The sequence below is a fragment of the Peromyscus eremicus genome, unplaced genomic scaffold (assembly GCF_949786415.1).
Source record: "Peromyscus eremicus unplaced genomic scaffold, PerEre_H2_v1 PerEre#2#chr22_unloc_1, whole genome shotgun sequence".
NCBI lineage: Eukaryota > Metazoa > Chordata > Mammalia > Rodentia > Cricetidae > Peromyscus > Peromyscus eremicus.
In genome coordinates this window covers 10419778-10439412 of record NW_026734286.1, presented here as the reverse complement: position 1 = coordinate 10439412, position 19635 = coordinate 10419778, and the positions used below count along the sequence as shown (strand labels likewise).

The window sequence follows — 19635 nt, the reverse complement described above, 5'->3', positions numbered from 1 at the left end:
ACGGACACCAAGGGGAAGGATACCCCGGGAGGCTGGGGCCTGCTCTGGGGAGGAGACCCGAGGCGGCAGGACGACACGCCAGCTTCTCTGCCCCAGCAGCGATTTATTGGCCTGCTCTCAGGTCACAGCTCAGGTGGGGGCAGCCAGGTACCCGCGCTCAAACTGGTCCTCGCTCTCCTCTGAGCCTGAGCTGGGCACAGGCACCGCGGGGGAGGCCTCGCCGCCCGAGCCCTCGGGCTGCCAGACTCTGGGGCCGCCAGACGCGAGCTGCAAACAGTCCCGACCGTGGGCAAGCGCACGGTGTCCCGAGGCACCAGTCCCGGTCACATGTTGGCTCGTTCCCGCTGCAGTCGAGAGTTGTAGGCGCGGGACACGGTGTTCCAGGCGTCCATGTAGCGGTCCATGCACATGGCGATGCATTTCTGCAGAGCGACGATGGGGCGCCAGATTGAGTTAGGGTCACATGAGCCCAGGAACCACCCACTAGGCCTACAACCACACATGCGCAGAAGCCCGTTTCCTCACTCCCGCGCACGCGCACGCGCAGACGCCTCACCACGCGGCGGCTCCAGGTTGCGCACGCGCCACGTCCTTTGCTCCCTGCGGCTCGTGACCCTGCGCCCCTCACCTTCCCGGGGTTCCCGGGGAGTCTCACCTGTTCCGAGTTATCCAAGGAGCCCCCGGGCTTCCCGATGCACTTCCGGAAACACTTGTCCGTCATCCTCTGTGGACACACGCGAGGTCTCAGCGGGGACCCACCCGGGGGGACCCCGTCACCAACCCCGGCGCGCCCCGCACCTGCAGCAGCTCCTGCGCGTTGGCCACGGCGATCTGCACCTTCACCTGCTCCATGATGACCCCCGGGTCCAGCTTCCCGCCGCCCGTGCCGCCGAAGTCCGAGCCGAAACCGCTCTCCATGGCTGCGCCGTCAACCGGGCCGCGGCCGCGCGCGCCGACCCGCAGGCGCCGGAAGCCGCTGCGCCCGACGTCACCAGGCTGACAGGAAGCTGAGCCCCGAGTCACCATGGAAACGAATCAAACTACATCTCCCACAATTCCGAGCGCGCCGCGCCAAGCGTTCGCCTGCGGCCGTGTGTGAAACCCCAGACTACAGTTCCCACAAGGCCTTGCGCGCTGTCCCTAGGTTGCTCCGTTCGTTGTGGGAACCAACTCCCAGAAGGCTGTGCACTTTTCCGCATGCGCATACTGACTTCTGAGGCCCTGACAAGGGCTGGTTCAGGGTTCCTTCATTGCTGCGCGTGCGCACGCGTCGCCCAAGCCCCTGCAGTAGAGGAAAGGGTCACAAGGGCTTGAAGCTGTGGGGGCCAGAGGATCAACTCCGAGGCTGGGGTTAAAATCAAAGTGTTTATTTGAGTGTACAAAAGTTTCCAGTCGTAAAATGTATATTACAAATCATAGGAGGGAAAAAAAAAAAGGCGGAACACACGTTTGGCATGCATCTTAGAAAGAAACCACCTGTAAAGCTGAGCGATGCGCGCAGGGCAAGCTGCTCCCCTGTGGGAGTGCGGATTACTCCAACCCCGCTCCCCAAACACGGGTGCCGGGTGCACCACAGGGCACCCGCCCCGTGGGCAAGGCTGCGTGTGACTGCGGCCTGTCACGACCATCCAGAAACCAATTAGAGACACAGTCCAGGACCAACACCTGTCACTTAAAGAAAACGGAGGTATCCAGACGCGGGAGGGGGATGGCGGGTTCTGGGGGTCGGTGGCAGTAGTGGCATCCTGTGGCCGCGAGCTCTTGCCTTGGGGAGACTGGGCCTGAGCTACTCTTCCCCCAAGGCTCAGCAAAGGAAGCTGAAGGTCAGCTGACTTCCATCCCTGGCAGCCCTGGGCCCGAACCCCCAGAGCAGCAGCCTCACAGTGAGCTGCATTATTGATGTAAAAAAATAAATATCCGTTAAAAAAATACTGTGTGTCTGTGGTGGGGGGTGAAGGTGACAGGTGAGAGCCGGCTGGCACCCGGAGCTCGTGGAACCATGTTCCACCGCAGCAAGTTCCGGCCAAGCCGGCGGGGCAGGGCAGAGGGGCCATGCAGTGTGTATACGCGAGGGCCACACTCCTGTGAGCAGTCACTGGCTGGGAACCCGCAGCCTTCCCTCTGGAGGTAGGGTGCCCACGATCTGTCTGTCCCTCAGCCTACTGGAGTGACCGTCTTAGGAAGGAGTTGTCTCAGGTGTGGGCTGCCTCCTTGGTCCTCTGCTTCAGAAGGGACTAGAATGTTCTAGAATCAGGGCCCAGAGCCACCTCAGATGCCCTGAGGCTGGGGACAGTCACAGACCCTTCAGGCTCAGAGCTGGAGTTCCTCTGTGCTGCCAACCCCAGGAGTGGAAGGTCTGCCCTTTGTCTGAAGAGCCACCAAGTCCTGACAGGCTGGTGATGACCTCTGCAACCCAGATTCTGAATCTGATTTGATTTCAAAAGCTTCAAAGGAAATTCAATGAGTGAATCACTGTAGTTTCAGGCTAGGTCTGCCCTGAGCCAGCAGCCACGCTCCTGTCCCTCGGCCTGCAGGCTCCTGGCCCGGCCTCTGTACCACCAAGGTGACATAGGAAGAGGATCTGGAGAGGGTGGAGCCTGCGGGCAGAGGACCCACCCTAGGAAACCCAGCACAGCCCACCCACATTCTCACGGTCGCTTAACAGTCATCTAGAAATGTACCAAGGACTAGTTAGAGCTGACTAGAAAAAATAATTTCAGGGCCTGTGGGGACCTTGGTGACCATGGGGCAGGTTTCACATCAGCCGGCAACCCCTCGAGGTGGTCCTCGGGTCCCCCTACAAGGAGTGAAGGATGGAGTTAGACGTGCTCCCGAGCCGGTAGACGGGTCCCCGCAGCCCAGACTCAGGGCTGGAGTCCCTGTATCCCCATCCCAAGCCCTGAGGAGAGGGTGTCCTGGCTGAAGGGTCAGACATGTGGCCACTGAGGCCTGTGGTGTCCCAGAACCCACACAGTGGGTGGGCATAGTTGTCTGAGGCAGGACTGTGGACGTGGACCCGAAGCCCCACTCGGTGCGACGTGGCATGTTCTACCTGCTGGTGGAAAAGGTCCTCCTCGCCGAATTCTGCCTCCTCTTCCTCTTCCTCCCCGTTCTCGCTCACCTGAACGCTTGTCTGCTTCACGGCCTGCACAGCAACCTCCTACATAACAAGGGTCAGCAGTGTGCCTGGCACCCCGATGCTGGTGGCTGCACCCCACAAGAGGCCACCCCAGTTCAGCTCAGAGGCTTTGGTTCAGTCACGGCTGCTGTGAGGGCGAGGAGGTGCGGGGACCTGATCACACCCTGCTGTGTTCTTACCTCTCCATCCGCGTTGACCAGGACGGTGCGGGAGTTCTCCCCAGAGCCCCAGCTGCTCTGGCTTTTCCACACAAGGGTTGATGGGGGGCTGTGGGCGACCCCTGCGCCAGCTGCCCACACCTGAGGACCCAAGGTAGCCCTTGTGAGGCGCTTCAGGGCCTGGGCCAGCTGACGGCTGCCCACCATGAGGCCCTTCCGTGGGCTTGTCCATGCAGGATGGCCCCAGGACGTGGACGAAGAGACACAGGTCCACAGTGCCCAGAGCACTCTGCTGGAGAGCCACACTGGAATCCGAGCACCTCGGGGCCCAGTGCCCCACCCAGAACTGTGAATTGCAGGCCTCAGACACAGGACATCACTTGGACAGTAAGGCAGCACCCTGAGGGGTGTGGCAGCCACACACAGCAGCTCGGGGCCACCGGGCTGGTCTCAGAACACGCGGAATCCACACAATACCTCCCACCCTGGGAGTCAGTGTTGGGAACCTCCTGAGTCCCACACTCACTGGCACCTACCGTGACTGTCTGGCCGGCCCGCAAGACATACTTGGGCGTGAACTTGTAGGCAATGTCCTCACCCTCCAGGACCTGTCTCTTGATTCTCCAGTTCCCCAAAGACTGGTCCTGAAACCAGACATGCTCTTGAGCCCCGGCCATGGGGATGGGAGCACGGGTCCCGCCACCCTGCCCCTGGCTCACCTTGTCCGAGGCGTTCTTGAGCCGCACGAACCTGCCCTCCAGGTCTACCTCCTCGATGCTCACGACACCCGTGACCGCTGCCTGCTGGGCCAGGCGGGAGCCGCTGCCCAGGCTGGAGCCTTGGCCGCCGCTGCCGCTGCTGCGGGAGCCCTGGGTGTCCTCGGTCTCAAGCCGCCGGCGCTTGCCTCGGCCCCGCCCCACGGACATGCCAACCCCGCTGCTGCTGCTGCTGCTCGAGGTGGCCCGGGAGATGGTGACGCGGGAAGACGGGCTAGGGGACAGCTTCAGCCTGCAGGGAGGGAGGTGTGAGGGCGCCCAGGGGGCTAGGCCCGGCCTCCGGAGCCCCGCCCCGCCGCTGGCCCCGCCCCTCATCCCCAGGCCCCACCCCCGCCCCTCATCCCCGCCCCCGCCCCGCCGCTGGCCCCGCCCCTCATCCCCAGGCCCTGGCCCCGCTGCTGGCCCGCCCCGCTGCTGGCCACGCCCCTCATCCCCAGGCCCCGCCCCCAGGCCCCGCCCCTCACACCAGGCCCCGCCCCGCGTCCCCAGGCCCCGCCCCCCGCTGGCCCCGCCCCTGATCCCCCAGGCCCGCCCCCGCCCCTGGCCCCGCCCCGCTGCTGGCCCCGCCACCACCCCGCCGCTGGCCCCGCCCCTGATCCCCCAGGCCCGCCCCCGCCCCGCCGCTGGCCCCGCCCCTGATCCCCCAGGCCCGCCCCCGCCCCTCATCCCCAGGCCCGCCCCGCCGCTGGCCCCGCCCCTCATCCCCAGGCCCCGGCCCTGCCCCGCCCCCTGCCCCGCCCCACCGCTGGCCCCGCCCCTCATCCCCAGGCCCGGCTCACCTCTCTTCCTCGCCCTCCAGCAGTTTGCGGTAGGCGCTGATCTCCATGTCCAGGGCCAGCTTGACGTCCAGCAGCTCCTGGTACTCGGCCAGCTGCTGCTGCATGGCTTCGCGCACCTCCGTCATCTCCTGGTCCTTGGCGTCCAGCATCTTGCGGAACTTTTCACGCTCGCCGGCGACAACCTCCTCCAGTTCGCGGATGCGGTCCTCGGCAGCGCTGGCCTGGGGAGGGTATGGCCGGGTCACGGTGTGGCCTCTGCAGCCTTGGATGTGAGGGACCCGGAGAAGGGGTAGGGGGTGGGTGGGGCAGGGCCGGGGCCCGTCACCTGCTTTTGGAGGCCCGAGAGCTGGTAGCTGAGGGACTCCACGCGCATGCGGGCTTCCTTGAGTTCCTCGCGGGCGGCACTGGCCGCCTTGTCGTTCTGGTCCGAGCTCAGCTTGGCGTTGTCCAGCTGGGGAAGTCAGGGAGTGTGAGCACGGTGGCAGGGGCTCGGGCTCCCCTTCCCTCCCCTCACCCTGGCCGCACCTTGGCCTGGTAGGTCTGCTCCAGCTCCAGGCGGTACAGCCGCACTTGTTCATCATGCTGGCTGCGCAGGTCCTCCAGGGCCTGGGCCATCTTGAAGTCGTACTCCTGCTGCCGGCTACTGTCCACCTCCACCAGGCGCCTCTCGTGCCTCCGCCGGGTCTCCCGCACCTCCTGCGAGGGGACAGGCCAAGGACCCAGCTGAGCCGGGCTGCAACTCCAGGTGGCCTCCTGGCTACATGTTCACCAGGGATCAACTGTGTGCATGCTCCAGCCATGATGAACACACTGGAGTATTGTTCGGCCAGGAACAGGAGCAAGGCTCTGGTAAGTCCACAGCATGGAGGGACCCTGAAGAAGCCGGATATGCCGAGAGAACCAGGCACGAAGGGCCACAGTGTGGTTAACAGATCTCAGCCCTTGAGAGCCAAGGGCAGGAGATGGCCGCAACCGTAAGGCCAGCATGGGCTCACAGACAGACCCTTCTTAAAACACTTTTAAAGGCCCGGGCTGTGGTGAAACACACACCACACTTTGGTCCCAGCACTCGGGAGGCAGAGGCAGAAGAATCTCTGAGTTTGAGGCTAGCCTGGTCTACAGAGCCAGTTCCAGGACGGCCTTGGCTACAGAGAAACGAAAAACCAAAAACAAAACAGGATAGCTAAGGATGACATCTCACGAAAGCTTCCTCAGGTGCGGCAGCACTCACCTTGAATCCCAGCACTCAGGAGGCTGAGGCAGGAGGATCCAAGAGTTCAGGACAGCCTGGTCTACACAATGAGTTTCAGACTAACCAGGGCCACACAGAGGCCGCGTCTCCAAACAGTAACAGAAGACTTCTAAGGCAGACACTGACAGAGCCTGGAGTTCTGGATCAGGGGGAGCACAGCGGCCCCGGACAGCAGGGGACAGCGTGGGGAAGGAGGGCTGTGGCAGCACCTTCCATATGAAGGTGGTGAGTGTGGGAAGGTGGATCGACATCGATGGAGCTTAGTTTTCCTTTTTTTTGGGGGGGGGGAGGGGGTTTCCGAGATGGAGTTTCTCTGTGTAGCCCTGGCTGTCCTGTGACTTCTGCCTTGTAAACCATGTTAGAGATTTCTGTAAAGACTCCCTTACCCACCGGCATAGTGCTGATCACCTTTAATTCCAGCACTTAAGAGGCAGAGGCAGGCAGAGCTCTGTGAGTCTGAGGCTAGCCTGGGCTACACACTGAGATCCTGTCTTCTTTTTGCTGTTGTTGTTTTTTCGGTTTTTCGAGACAGGGTTTCTCTGTGTGGTTTTGGAGCCTGTCCTGGATCTCTCTGTAGTCCAGGCCGGCCTCGAACTCACAGAGATCCACCTGCCTCTGCCTCCTGAGAGCTGGGATTAAAGGCGTGAGCCACCACTGCCCAGCTAGATCTTAGCTGTCCTACAAAATGGCCTCTCCACAGGGATCTAGGGTAAATGGCCCACCACAGGCTTCTCAGGATAGCACACACACCTTCCTGGCGCCCCAGACGGCTGTTTGCGAGGCGGTTCCCTGTGCACTCCTCACCTGCCCCCTCGCAGGGACCCAGAGGTGGCTCTTCCAAGTCCTGGCAGTCCCCAGGGCTCTTTTTGAGGGCAGCTTTACAGGATCCTTCACAGGGGTCTTCGCAAGCCCCCTCAGACGTCGCCTCACGCACTCCCTTAGGGGTCTCGGGCTAAGCGCCCCCTCACATCCCCCCACACTGTCCTTCAAAGGACTGGCCGCCATCGGGCATTCCCTCTCGGGACCCCCTGCAGGCTGGGCCTGCCTCAGGGGTCCCTCCACAGGACCGTGGTCTCCTGTAAGCTCCCTCTTAGGTCCCTCTCCAGCTCCCCTCATGGGTTCTAGTCCCAAACAGGACTCTCCCCAGGTCCCTTCCCGAGGTCAGGATCCCTCGTGGCTTCCCTCACAGGCTCTACACTGAGGCTCTCATGGCCTCCTGGGACTGTGGGGCAGCGGCCCCTCTTGTTAGCCCTGGTTAGAGCGGCTTGGGGCTCCACAGCTCCACAGGCACCCTCCTGTCCAAGCTCTTCCTCCGCAGTGACCACAGGCAGGGGCCTGGCCCAGCCCAACCCAGAGACACTGCCCTGGGCTGTGATGGCACAATGGGTTCTGTGACGGCCGAGTTCCCTGGGAACCTCCAGGGCGGATCATCTCAGCCTAGTCACCCCCACCATGCCCAGTACCCTGAAGTGCTACAGGGTTAGCGGGGAGACCCTAAGGTTGGCTGAATGAAGTCACACCCTGATCCACAGACCAGGATGTGACCTTAAGTACACAGTTAAGGAGCCGGGCGGTGGTGGCACACGCCTTTAATCCCAGCACTCAGGAGGCAGAGGCAGGAGGATCTCCGTGAGTTCGAGGCCAGCCTGGTCTATAGAGCGAGATCCAGAAAAGGCGCAAAGCTACACAGGGAAACCCTGTCTCGAAAAACCAAAAAAAAAAAAAAAAAAGACAAAGTTCTTTTGACATTGGTTTCATATGTGTGTGTTTGTGGGGGATGTTACTGCGCCACAACATGGCTGTGGCGGTCAAAGGTCAATTTGTGGAGTCAGTATTCTCCTACATGTGGTTTCCGGGGGTACAACTCAGCCTGTGTGTCTTGGCGGCACACGCCTTTACCCACTGAGTCGTCCTGCTGACCCAGTTTAAGCTGGATTTTGTGTGTTTAGTCTTTCAAGACAGGGTTTCTTGCCAGGCAGATCTCTGTGAGTTCGAGTCCAGCCTGGGCTACAGAGTGAGATCCAGGACAGGCACCAAAACTACACAGAGAAACCTTGTCTCGAACCCCCCCACCCCCCAAAAAAAGACAGGCTTTCTCTGTGTAGACCTGGCTGTCCTGAACTCACCCTGAAGACCAGTAGACATCGCCTGACTCTGCCTCAAACTCAGAAATCCACATGCCTCTGCCCACCCTCATGGTATTAAAGACATGAGCCACCATGCCCAGCTAAGTTACACTTTTTTGATATGAGATTCTCAGTGACTCAGATGGCCTGGAAATCTAGTGACCAGCGTCACTGAACCAGTGTCAAGACAGACCTGGGGCTGGCAAGGTGTCTCTCAGGCGAAGGTGGCTGCCGCCAAGTCTGAGCGCCTGAGTTCCCGACTCCGACTCTGGCCCCCCTCCCACCCCGGGGAAACGAAGGAACGTAAAAACGACAAAACAGAAGGGCAGAGAGGGACCTCCCCAGTAAGAGGCTGCAGGGGACGGATGCAGACAGCTGCTGGAGCAGACGCCGGAGCTGGTCTCCGGGCTCGGGAGGGCCCGCCCGCCGCCCGCCGCCCGCCGCCCGCCGCCCGCCGCCCCCGCTCACCTCCTCGAACACGCTCTTGCTGAAGCCCAGTTCTTCCTGCAGGCTCTGGCAGCGGTTCTCCAGGTCTACGCGCATCAGCGTCTCCTTCTCCAGCTGCTTCTTGGCCACAGCGTGGCCGTCCTCTGCCTGGGAGACACGGGGCAGTGAGCTGCGGGGCGGCTGACCAGCTCAGCTCCTCCAGGTCAGCTGGGGAGCCGGCAGCCGACCACCCACCTTCGCCAGCTGCGCTCGGAGCTCGGCCACATCGTTCTCCAGCCCGTGCTTGTCACTGAGGGTGGAGGCCAGCTCTGCCTCACTCCGGTGGAATAGGGACTCCAGGTCCTTCACGCGGCCCTGGGCCACCGTGAGCTCACCTTCCCGCTTCTTGGCACTGAAAGGGGGGTGAATGGTCAGAAGCTCCATGGAGGCCGAGCAAACGTCACCACGGTCCCTGTCAGTTACTACAGGCTGACTGGCTGCCTTCCCAGCACCTGGGAGGCTGACGCAGGAGGATGGCTTCAAGTTTGAGAGCAGCCTGTTCTACAGAGTGAGGCCCTGTCTCAAAGACACCAAAACTAGCAAACTCAAACCCAACCCAGCCCAGCCCAGCCAAAGCGCTGGACATTGTGGCCCACAGGTCACTAGCCATATTTGTCAGGGCTGAAGGCGCCCGCACCCTGCCCAGCTGCCTCGGAAGTGCAGCCCCTAAAAGCCAGCTCTGGGTAGGGCCCAGACACTACCACAGTTCATTAAAATCACAAAGGAAAACCCGCCTTGGGGAAGAGGACTCAGGCAGGCCGCCCTCCCTTCCACACACTCCAGTCAAGGCAGCAGCAGCAGCAGCAGGGGCGTTTCAACACGAAGGTGTTTGTGGGACACAGACCTCAGCTTTGCCAGGGTCAGCAGGTGACAGGTGGTGGGTGGCACCGGTGACTAAGCTGCCATAGATCTTGGGGACACCAGGCTGCTCTCTACTGTGCCTGCCTGAGTGTGGTGTGGGTGCAGAAGGACCCAGCCCCAGCGTGGGCCATGTAGCCCCCTGCTGCTCACAGAGCTCTGTCAACCTGAGCCCTGCCTGGAGGCGACTATCAGGGGCTGGAGTCATGCACCCAGAGAGCGCCAGCCAGGCAGCGAGGGACCACGAGGCCTGAAGAAGAGACGTGGAGGAGGCAGGGCCACAGGCCGGCAGTGCAAAGGCCCTGGGGCGCAGCATGCCCGAGACTAGCAAAGAGGCCCAAAGAGGGGAGAGTGGGGGCCTGGGGAATTCCTAACCCATCGCAAAGGCCTTGGCTCCACTGAATGCCGTGGTCTGCATGGGCCTTGCTGCCCGTCCCCCAAGAGTGGCAGGGCGCTAGGGCACAGTCTTGGTGGAGTGTGACGATTCCCAGAGGACCCGTGTGGGAACACTTGGCCTGCTCAGCAGGTCCACACGGTACCTGAGGCCATCCTGACTCTCTGTGCCAGAAGGAGGTGAGTCCACAGGATGGGGGGAGGTCAGCCTCACTGATGCTGTGAACCAAAAGGTCAAGGCAATCCTTGGCTACATAGAGAGCTTAAGGCCAGCCTGAACTACATAGAGCCTGGAGGCCGGGGGGGGCTACATGAGACCCTGCCTCAAATAAATCAAATAAATGAATGAATGAATGAATGAATGAAAGGTCCACAACAAAAAGAAACCAAGATACAATCTGTGGAATGTAAAACTATCTGGCGGCGGAGGGGTGTGTGTCTGTGGACAGACCCAGGCAGGAATCTCCCACTGAGCTAACCCAGCTCCACACTAGAAGCACAGAGGTGTCTGTGTACACCCTCGAGCCCCGACACACCAGTTTATTAAGGCAGCGGCAGGCACTGGGGTAGACAGCCTGGCAGCCGGCTCGGGCGCTCTCACCAGAGGAGCAGGTGGGTCGCCTCACAGAGGCCAGGCCTGTGTTCCCTGGCTTGGGGCCACCATGAAGGTCAAATGGCCACTGGAGTCCTGACAGGGGCAGACCTTGGGCAGATCTGGAAGGGACCCTTCTGAGACAGGGAGGTCCCAGGATGGTCCCACCAGGTCCCTCGGCAAGCAGAGCCAGGCCTGGGCTGGCAGGGGGGGCATGCAGGGAACCCTCTCACCCCGACCTGCTCTGAGGACTGTGATGTCCCCAGCTGAGGCAGGACCTGAATTCTACACCTAGCACAAGCCAAGGCTGGTGTCTAGCCCAGCCACTCTGCCTTGGGCCACCATCTTGGGTGGACCTCCAGTCCATGGTGCGGTGTGCCCGAGCCTGAGAGGCACAGGGAGAGGAGGGCTTCTGGTGAGGGGCACACTGGGACTCCAAGGGACAGTCACGTGGGACGCAGTGAGGGATCTTGGGGCCTGCTGTCCCTGGGGAGTCTCACTGCTGTTCCAAGGTGCCCACGGTCTGAGCAGGCGTGTGCATGCGTGAGACCATGCACTCCAGGATGGTGGACTCGGGACTCCATTTCAACCCCACAGTCATCCCGTTCCCGGCCTCTGGGGGTCTGGGGGGCTACTGAGAGTGGCGGGGGGTCCATTGGGAGCTGTGTACCCAGGGGCCAGCACCTGTCCAGCCACGGCCACCGACCTTTCCGGTTTCCTCTGATGTGTGTTCTCATGTTCACGTGTGCATGCACACAGAGATCTGAATTCATCACGTGCGCCGCGTTCTTGGTGGAGACAGGCCTCTCTCTGAACCCCGGCTTGCCGCTGTGGCCGGTCTACCTCACCCAGCTCACCCCGAGGGGCCCCTGCCCACCTCCCCAGTGCCGGCACTGCCAGTGGGCTGTGGGGATCCGAACTCACCCTCACCCTTGTGGGGCGAGCACTTCGCCCCCCAACCTGGGTCCCCAGCACCACCACCCACCTCTTCCTGGCCTCGTCCAGCTCGGCCTGAAGCTTTCCCATTTCGATCTGCAGCCGAGCGCGTTCCCGGGCCGTCTCGTCCAGCACCCGCCGGGCGTCAGCCAGCTCTGACTCGTACAGGGCCTTGATGCCACTCACCTGGGGAGACAGAGAACTGCCCTGTGTGCACCCCATGTCGCCGACTTAGACTTTCAGAGGGGTCTGGGCCGTTCTGGAAGGAACCATCTTCCCTTCTCCATACCTTAGCCCAACAGGATGGTAAGGACAGGCCACAGGCACCTCGCGCTTGGGCGGGAAGATCTAGCAGAAGCTAGCCCACCTGGCACCCCCAGCTCGGGGCCAGAAGATTCTCTGCTGCAGGACATCCCTGCCCTCACCCGGTCAGCAGACATGCAGCACCCCATCGCCCAGTCTAGAATTCCTGGTCTAATGTGTTTCCTTTTCCCCAACGCCCCACACTAGGATGACAGGTGCCCAGTACCAGGCAAGCACGCTACCCACTGAGCCCAGTGCCACAGCGGCCTCTTCGGTGTTGACTGTTTGACATGTGGTCTAGGTAACACCTGAGTCCACAGGGAGCCTTCCCTGGGGCTCTGCAGGTCACACTCCTGTCCCCATCATGGCAATTTGGGGCCCTGAATCTCCCTTCTATCCCTCGGGCCAGCATCAGGCCTTCCGTACCCGCATCCCACCCCGTGAGGACGAAGACTGGGGGACCTAGGACCCTCAGGACCCCAGGGACACCTGGATGAGGAACAGCCTCGCTGCTGCATCTGGACTCACATTCAAAGACTGACAGCTGCAAGAGTCACCCCCCCACCCCCATCCACAGGGGTCACCCCCCCACCCCCATCCACAGGGGTCACCCCTCCACCCCCATCCACAGGGGTCACCCATGCCCCATCCACAGGGGTCACCCCACACACCCATCTGCAGGGGTCACCCCACACACTCCCATCCCTAGCAAGGGATCTTGGGGGACACTCAAATGCACATGTGCTTTTGGCCTGTCCATCGACCCCACTGTGAAGATGGTTGCCACTGGCTGCTGCCACGCCACATGCCACATGCCACCTGGCCCTGGCCAGGCCACGTACCAGCTGGGCTCAAGACTCAGATTTCTCCCTGGCCCTCCGCCCTTCCATGTGTGGCTATGAGCTTAATGTGTTTAAAGACATGTGGGGACAGACCACAGAGGGCAGCACTTCACACCCCAGGACGCCAGAGGGACCGGCAGGCACCGGGGGGCCTCCCGTAACCCCAGCATCACAGGTCCCCTGAAGGCAGCCAGGCACTTCACAGAAAGAGCCAGAACCCCCACCTGGAAATCTGCACAACATGCACAGTGCCATCAGCCGGACACCCAGGGGGCCAGCCCAGCGTCCTCAGGCTAACGATGGACATGTGCCGTCAGTCACCTAACCCCGAACAGCAGCGAGGCTCTGATGTGTCAGAGCGGGGGACCTTGAAGACGCGGTGCTGGTCAGAGACCCAGACACAGAGGCCACACCGCGTGGGCTCCAGGGAGGGCTGGGAGGGTGGGGTGATTGCTTACAGGAATGGGCTTCCTTTTAGGTGATAGAATGCTCTAGAACTGAACAAGGGTGAAGCTACGCAGACCTAACTGCTACACTGAACTGCAGTGTGACTTTGGGGGTGCACAAGCCCCACACCCACTGGTGCTCAGGTGTCTGTCGGCATAGAGACTGCAGCCGCCCAGCCCAGGGATGGCGGCTCAGCCGGGGCCCCTGAGTGGAAGAGCTGCTGAGGATCTCCTGGAGGTGAGACTCAGGGCTCAGAGCACAATGTGATGCGTGTGTGTGTGTGTGTGTGTGTGTGTGTGTGTGTGTGTTCCTGTGACCTGGCTAGGACTCCCCTGGGAGTAGTGGGTAGGGCTCTTATCCCCATTTTACAGATAAGAAAACTGAGGCACAATGGTCTACCACAAGGAGGTGGGAGAGGTAATAAAAGTGCCCTCTGCTGGGCTGTGCCTGCCACCTCCCTCACCCCAGAAGGGATAGGCAGGGTCTGGTATGGAGAGATGTGACCCTCTGCACCCCACACCCTCACTGCAGGCCCCAAATCAACCTCAGGCCAAAACCAAGACTTCCAGACAAACCGCCCATCTTCATATGTCAGTGAGCTCCAGAATTTTCCCAGTGATGACGCTAGCACAGAGCTGTCATAGACAACACACACTCACATACACACACAGACACAGATACACAGACACACAGACACAGATCACACACAGACAGACACAGACAGACTGACACACACACACACAGACACAGATACAGACAGGCAGACAGACACACAGACACAAATACACACAGAGACACACACACAAATAGACACGCACAGACACATAGACACACACTCACACACATGCCCCAAAACCCCCCTGGTGCCAGGTTACTTCTTACAGGACGCGCACTCGCCCGGCCTCAATGAACACAATAGCTCCTAAGAATGCAGCACTGGCCACGACCACTGGATGGCCACACTCGTCAAAAGCCCCCAGGGCAGAGGCTGAGGCAGGGGGATTTCACACGCACAGGACCCTGTGCACCAACGGATAGGTCCTGGAGCAGAAAGGACACTAGAACCAGGAGAAAGCATGAACCGTGGGCCGGCTCCACACCTTGTTCCACTTAGACCCCTGGGTGGGCCAGCCTGGTCTACTCTAGGCCTGGGAGCCAACGGCAACCCTTGCCCGAGCCTACCTGTCTAAGATGGCTTCTCTATTTGTATTTTTTAATTTTTTAATTTTTTTTTTTTTTTTTTTTTTTTTTGGTTTTTCGAGACAGGGTTTCTCTGTGTAGCTTTGCGCCTTTCCTGGAACTCACTTGGTAGTCCAGGTTGGCCTCGAACTCACAGAGATCTGCCTGGCTCTGCCTCCCGAGTGCTGGGATTAAAGGCGTGCGCCACCACCGCCCGGCTTAATTTTTTTTTGAGACAAGGTCTCACTGTGCGGCCCTGGCTGTCCTGAAACTTACTCTGTAGACCAGGCTGGCCTCGAACCCACAGAGATGGACCTGCCTCTGCCTCCCGAGCGCTGGGACTAAAGGCAGTTCCTACATATTAGTGTCTGGAACCGGGCTGTGCCTGACAGCACTCATCAATAAAGCTTTATTGGCACACAGTCTCAAAGTGTGTCTGGGTTATTATCTCAGGTGGATGTGGCCTTAATGACGGTGCCACTGCCATGCTGCTCAGTCACAGAGGCCGTGTGGCCTGCGGAGCCGAAAAGACTGGCCCCCTGTGGGGATGCTGGCTGGCCCCTGAGCCCCGCCCGCCCGGCAGGGACAGGTGGAGCCTGGCAGGGGTTTCTGGAGCACCGCTGCCGAGCACTCCCAACATGTCAGTAACTTCGGTCAGAGCCTCGGGGTTCAGGGGCCTAAGGTGGCCTTTGCCAGGGTCACATGTACGCTCAGTGCCCCTGACTGGAGAGCTTTGCCCCTCCAGGGCTCCCTGTCTCCCAGGAATACCAGCGCCGTAACAGGATGCCGGGCAGGAAGGAGGTGAGGTCCAGTTTCCTTGTGGGAACTTTACACCCAGCCTCCAGCGGACTGGTGCGGCCTCCCTGCCTTTCCTCCACCACCCCTCCCCGGAGAGCCACCCCAGTCCCCCCGACCCACACACCACAGCCTCACAGACACCAACGTCCCTGTCACTGACTGATGACCTCCGATCTCACTCTGCACCATCCAGAAGCCGCATGCGGCCCCGTTCCGGGTAAGAGTAAATAAACGTGAGAGCGTGAAGGGCCTGAGGGGGGCAGGAAGGTGGCCACCAGCCTTCGGTGGCGCCTTCGAAGTCTCCCTTACGTGCCCTGTCACTCCGCACACCTCATCTGCAACAGGATGACAAATGCCCTGCGCCTGAGGACTCCCTGCGGCAGGCCCCGCCCCGCCAGGCAACACCCACTCGGTGCCAGCGGTCTCCCAGCCACACCTGTCCCCACGCCTCGCCAAGCTGCCCGGAAGGCAACCCTGACAGGTGGAGCATGTGCGGCCTGTGTGGCGTCCTTTGTGGCCACGCCTCCCCCACCCCCGTCCCCCACCCCCGTCCCCCTGGCCACCCTGCCAGCTGTCCTCAGGCATCTTACAACGCTGGACGCCGAAACTAGGCAGGCTGGCTCCTGGAAGGGCAGTGTGCCCGCCACCTGCTGCCAGCCGCCCCGGCTCACACACAAGCCCCAAACCAGCAACACCGAGAAACAAAAGTGGCTCGCGCCTCTGCCACCCGCATGGACAGGTGGCATCCGCTAGGGCCGGCATCGCACATGTTGGCAGAGCCCACGAGCTCCAAATGTCTGTGGGACAAAAGGGCTCCAGAGGTAACGAGGAAACAGCCGCTGCTGGGAAGATGGCTCAGTGAGCAGGGTGTCTACCACACACGCCTGAGGACCTGTGTGCCATCCCCCGGCACCAACATAAAAAGTCAGATGCGGGGGCTCACGCCCGGATCCCAGCTCTGCAGCGGCAGAGACAGGATGGCTGGAGCCTGCTGGATGGCTCGCCTGGCTGAAAGCTGTGTTTAAAAAAAAGAAGAGGGTGGGGAGAAGCCGAGTATAGTGGTCACTCGGGAGGCAGAGGCAGGGGGATCTCTGTGAGTTCGAGGCCAGCCTGGGCTACAGAGTGAGATCCAGGACAGGGACCAAAACTACACAGAGAAACCCTGTCTTGAAAAACAAACAAACAAATAAACAAACAAAAAAAGAAATAAAGAAAGGCAGGATTGGGGGCTGGAGAGATGGCTCAGAGGTTAAGAGCACTGGCTGTTCTTCCAGAGGACCTGAGTTCAATTCCCAGCAACCACATGGTGGCTCACAACCATCTATAATAAGATCTGGTGCCTTCTTTTGGCCTGCAGGCATACATGCAGACAGATCACTGTATATGTAATGAATAAATACATCTTAAAAATAAAAAGAAGAAAAAGAAAAAAGAAAAGAAAGGCAGGATTATGGAGGATTCTAGGCGGGGCTCCACCCTGACCACGCCCCCAGCCCCTCACTGGGGATTCTAGGCGGGGCGCCACCCTGACCACGCCCCCAGCCCCTCACTGGGGGATTCTAGGTGGGGCTCCACCCTGACCACGCCCCCAGCCCCTCACTGGGGATTCTAGGCGGGGCGCCACCCTGACCACGCCCCCAGCCCCTCACTGGGGGATTCTAGGCAGGGCCCCACCATGGCCACGCCCCCAGCCCCTCCCCTCACTGAGGGATTGTAGCTGAGGCCAGGGTCCTCCCCCATGTCCAAGTACCAACCAGGGCTCCTAATGACACACTCCCCCGTCCCTTGAGTGGGTGAAGTCCTGAGCCCACCCAGAGTCCCCAAATACCCCGTGGTTCTTACAGAGCACGCCCTGGGGTTGGAGCCCACTGGGCAAACATTACCCAAGCCCAAGCACCCCGCTTCCCGACAGCCTGTTAACTCCTAGCATATGAGGATGTCTTCTCAGATCCTCAGTCACCACAGACCTCTGAGGGACACAGTGGTTCCTGTCCCATCCCAGTATAGCTCTGCCCACCCGGGACCCAACCAAAGTTCCGTGAGAACAGAGAGCCCATGATTTGCCTGAGACACCCTAACAAGGCCCTTCGCCCCCTCTCAGAGGGCTTGAGTTCCGTTACCCTACTCAAAGACCAGAGACCAGCCCCACAGCACCCCCATTCCTCCTCAGTCAGCGGTTCCCATGCTGCCCTGTGTACTGACTTCAGACGCCCCAGTGAGCCCCATGCCATTCATTCCCAGACTCTTCTCTTTGTACCCTTACCAGAGCACCCCAAGATATCCTTGAACCCTGAAGTGGGTGGAGGCTGCCCAGCCCCTAACCCTGTCCATTGGTGACCCTTAACAACAGCTTCCTCGCTCACTCAAACCCTAGAACCTGAGGGTCCCCAGGGCAGCCCCCCAACATGCACTCCTCACGGGTTTCCCAGAACTGCCCCAGTGCACCCTCACCTAGTGGGTCCCCAAAAGTCTGAATTCCTCTGAAGGACGGCCCCTGACGGACACTTTTTTTTCAGGATCCCTCATCAAAATCCCCTCCCGGGATCTCTAGGATAAAAAGACTCCACGTAGTCTGCACCCCAGATCTCACACCCGGAATAAGGACAGCCTTGCCTAGAGTGGAGTTGTCCCTTGGGGTTCCCAGAAGAGCTGATTCCTTACTGGGGTCCCCAAGACCTGTGAACCCCCCCAGTGGTTTGGGTTTGGCCAGCTTGTTGTCTGTCCTTCAGGGATCCTCCAAGCCCAAAGGTCCCCAGGACAGCCTCCAGCCAGCACTGACTTAGGATCCCCAAGGGTTCAGGGGGGATTTGTTCAGTCTCTGGATATACATCTGGGGAGTCCTAGGAATCACCCAGGGTCCTTTAAACCTATGACCTTGGGTGGGCGGGGCTTTCTTGCCTATCCATGTCATGTGTGAAGGGTCCCCGAGGTCCTTGAGGCCACCTGCGGAGCATCCCCCAGATCTCTTGACCTCCTTATTGGGAGTCTTAGTTCAGTCCACACTTGTCCTTCGGGGTCCCAGGGTGAGCATGGGTTAGCTCCATCAGGACCTGTCCCAAGAGTCTCGAGGGGTGGGTGGGTGTGGGGTGGAGTTTCAGGGGGCGGGAACTAATGTCCCTGAGGTGGGCGGGGCATGGACCCGTCTGCATCAGTCCCTAGCTCCCCCACCCCCCACCCCCGCACCCCAGTGAGCAAGGCAGTGCTGGATGCACTTGTTGCTGGTATCCTGTGGGCGGAGCTTAGCGGTCTTGCACCAGTTCCTGGGAGGTCCCCTGGTGGGTGGGGCCTAGTCGTTTACACCTGTAGTGGGGGTGTCTGCACGTCCCCTCCCGGTGGGCGGACCTCGGCGCTCTGCATTTGTTCCTGGGGTCTCCTGATGGGCAGGCTTAGCCCTATCCACCCGTCCCTAGGGGCCCCTGGTGGGCAGACCTTAGCTGTCTGCATCTGCGCCAGGGGTCTGCATTGGGTAGGACTCAGCTCTGTCCCTGTTCCTAGGGTTCCCGGTGGGCAGAGCTCAGCCCTATGCACCCTGGGGTCCCCGATGAGCAGGGCTCAGCCCTATGCACCGGTCTCTGGGGTCCCCGATGAGCAGGGTTCAGCCCTTTGCACCCGTCCCTGGGGTCCCCGATGAGCAGGGTTCAGCCCTTTGCACCCGTCCCTGGGGTCCCCGATGAGCAGGGCTCAGCCCTATGCACCGGTCCCTGGGGTCCCCGGTGGGCAGGGCTCAGCTGTCTGCACCTGTCCGCAGGGTCCTCACTGGCCAGGGCTCGGTTTATTGCCCCTGTCACCGGAGTCCATCTGTCGGCTCCCCGCGTCGCCGGCGCCGACCCACGTACCTCGCGCGTGGTCACCTCCTCCTTCTCGGAGATCCGGAGCAGCAGCCGATCGTTCTCCAGCTCCAGAGCGCGGACGCGGTCGATGTAGTGCGCCAGGCGGTCGTTGAGCTCGCGCAGCTCCTCCTTCTCCTGCAGCCGAGACAGGCGCGCGGGCGAAAGCGGCGTGGCGGGCCCTGCGCGGGGCGGCAGGGACGCCATGGCGGAGGCGGCGGCGCGCGGATCCCCTCGGCTGCCCGGGTGCGGCGCGCTCATTCAATCCGCGCCGCGGAAGATGGCGCCGCTGCCTGCCGCGCGCGTGGTACGCCGGGACTTGTAGTCTTCTGCCTGGCGCGGAGCACATTGGGAGAGGGAGTCCATGAGGCCCGGTGCGAGGCATGCCAGGAGATGTAGTTTCCCGGGCCCGGCCGCCTCCCGGGTTCAATCCCTGGTAGGGGGTGGAGGCAGAGTTATGCCTTCCACTTGTGCCCATGTACACGCACACACAGAAATAAACGATAAATGAAATAAATGTAAAGTAATAAAAAAGACCACAAGGGCAGGCGAAATGTCTCAGAGGTTAGGCACACGCTTCCGAGCCTAAAGATCGAAGTTCGTTCCCTGGGTCCTACAGAGAAGAAAACTGAATCACACAAGTTGTCCCCTGACCTTCACCCGTACAGAAACACATGTAGTAAAGAAATGAATTAAAAAAATTTAAAGAGCCGCCTCAAAGCAAGTATCCACTGTCTTCCCAGC

The 19635-nt window shown here is 60.8% G+C and overlaps 2 protein-coding genes across 3 annotated transcripts; both read right to left on the bottom strand.

The window, feature by feature from the left end:
* Window positions 1–83: 83 nt before the first annotated feature.
* On the bottom strand, window positions 84–995 carry Timm13 (translocase of inner mitochondrial membrane 13). Its single transcript, XM_059252136.1, has 3 exons — window positions 799–995; window positions 656–724; window positions 84–422 (listed from the first exon to the last, which is right to left on the bottom strand). The coding sequence occupies exons 1-3, from the start codon at window positions 916–918 to the stop codon at window positions 324–326; spliced, it is 288 nt and encodes a 95-aa protein (XP_059108119.1). The 5' UTR covers window positions 919–995; the 3' UTR covers window positions 84–323.
* Window positions 996–2691: 1696 nt separating this feature from the next.
* Lmnb2 (lamin B2) lies at window positions 2692–19152 on the bottom strand. Of its 2 annotated transcripts, XM_059252143.1 has the most exons (12): window positions 18901–19152; window positions 11545–11681; window positions 8912–9068; window positions 8699–8824; window positions 5378–5548; window positions 5178–5303; window positions 4853–5073; window positions 4017–4305; window positions 3834–3941; window positions 3319–3438; window positions 3053–3160; window positions 2692–2797 (listed from the first exon to the last, which is right to left on the bottom strand). In XM_059252143.1, the coding sequence occupies exons 1-12, from the start codon at window positions 19150–19152 to the stop codon at window positions 2756–2758; spliced, it is 1857 nt and encodes a 618-aa protein (XP_059108126.1). In that variant the 3' UTR covers window positions 2692–2755. The 2 variants fall into 2 exon arrangements, with proteins under 2 accessions (XP_059108126.1, XP_059108127.1); XM_059252144.1 differs by lacking the exons at window positions 8699–8824; window positions 8912–9068; window positions 11545–11681; window positions 18901–19152 and adding an exon at window positions 6909–7464.
* Between the last annotated feature and the right edge of the window lie 483 nt (window positions 19153–19635).

Excerpts from the sequence above, each read along its gene's own strand:
- Timm13 (XM_059252136.1), bottom strand. The coding sequence starts at position 918 with ATGGAGAGCGGTTTCGGCTCGGACTTCGGCGGCACGGGCGGCGGGAAG. Across the intron at positions 725-798 it reads ACGCGCAGGAGCTGCTGCAG|AGGATGACGGACAAGTGTTT; the intron begins GTGCGGGGCGCG and ends GTGTGTCCACAG. Across the intron at positions 423-655 it reads CCTTGGATAACTCGGAACAG|AAATGCATCGCCATGTGCAT; the intron begins GTGAGACTCCCC and ends GTCGCTCTGCAG.
- Lmnb2 (XM_059252143.1), bottom strand. The coding sequence starts at position 19,152 with ATGAGCGCGCCGCACCCGGGCAGCCGAGGGGATCCGCGCGCCGCCGCC. Across the intron at positions 5,549-8,698 it reads GCAAGAGCGTGTTCGAGGAG|GAGGTGCGGGAGACCCGGCG; the intron begins GTGAGCGGGGGC and ends GTCCCCTCGCAG. Across the intron at positions 3,942-4,016 it reads TCAAGAACGCCTCGGACAAG|GACCAGTCTTTGGGGAACTG; the intron begins GTGAGCCAGGGG and ends GTCTGGTTTCAG.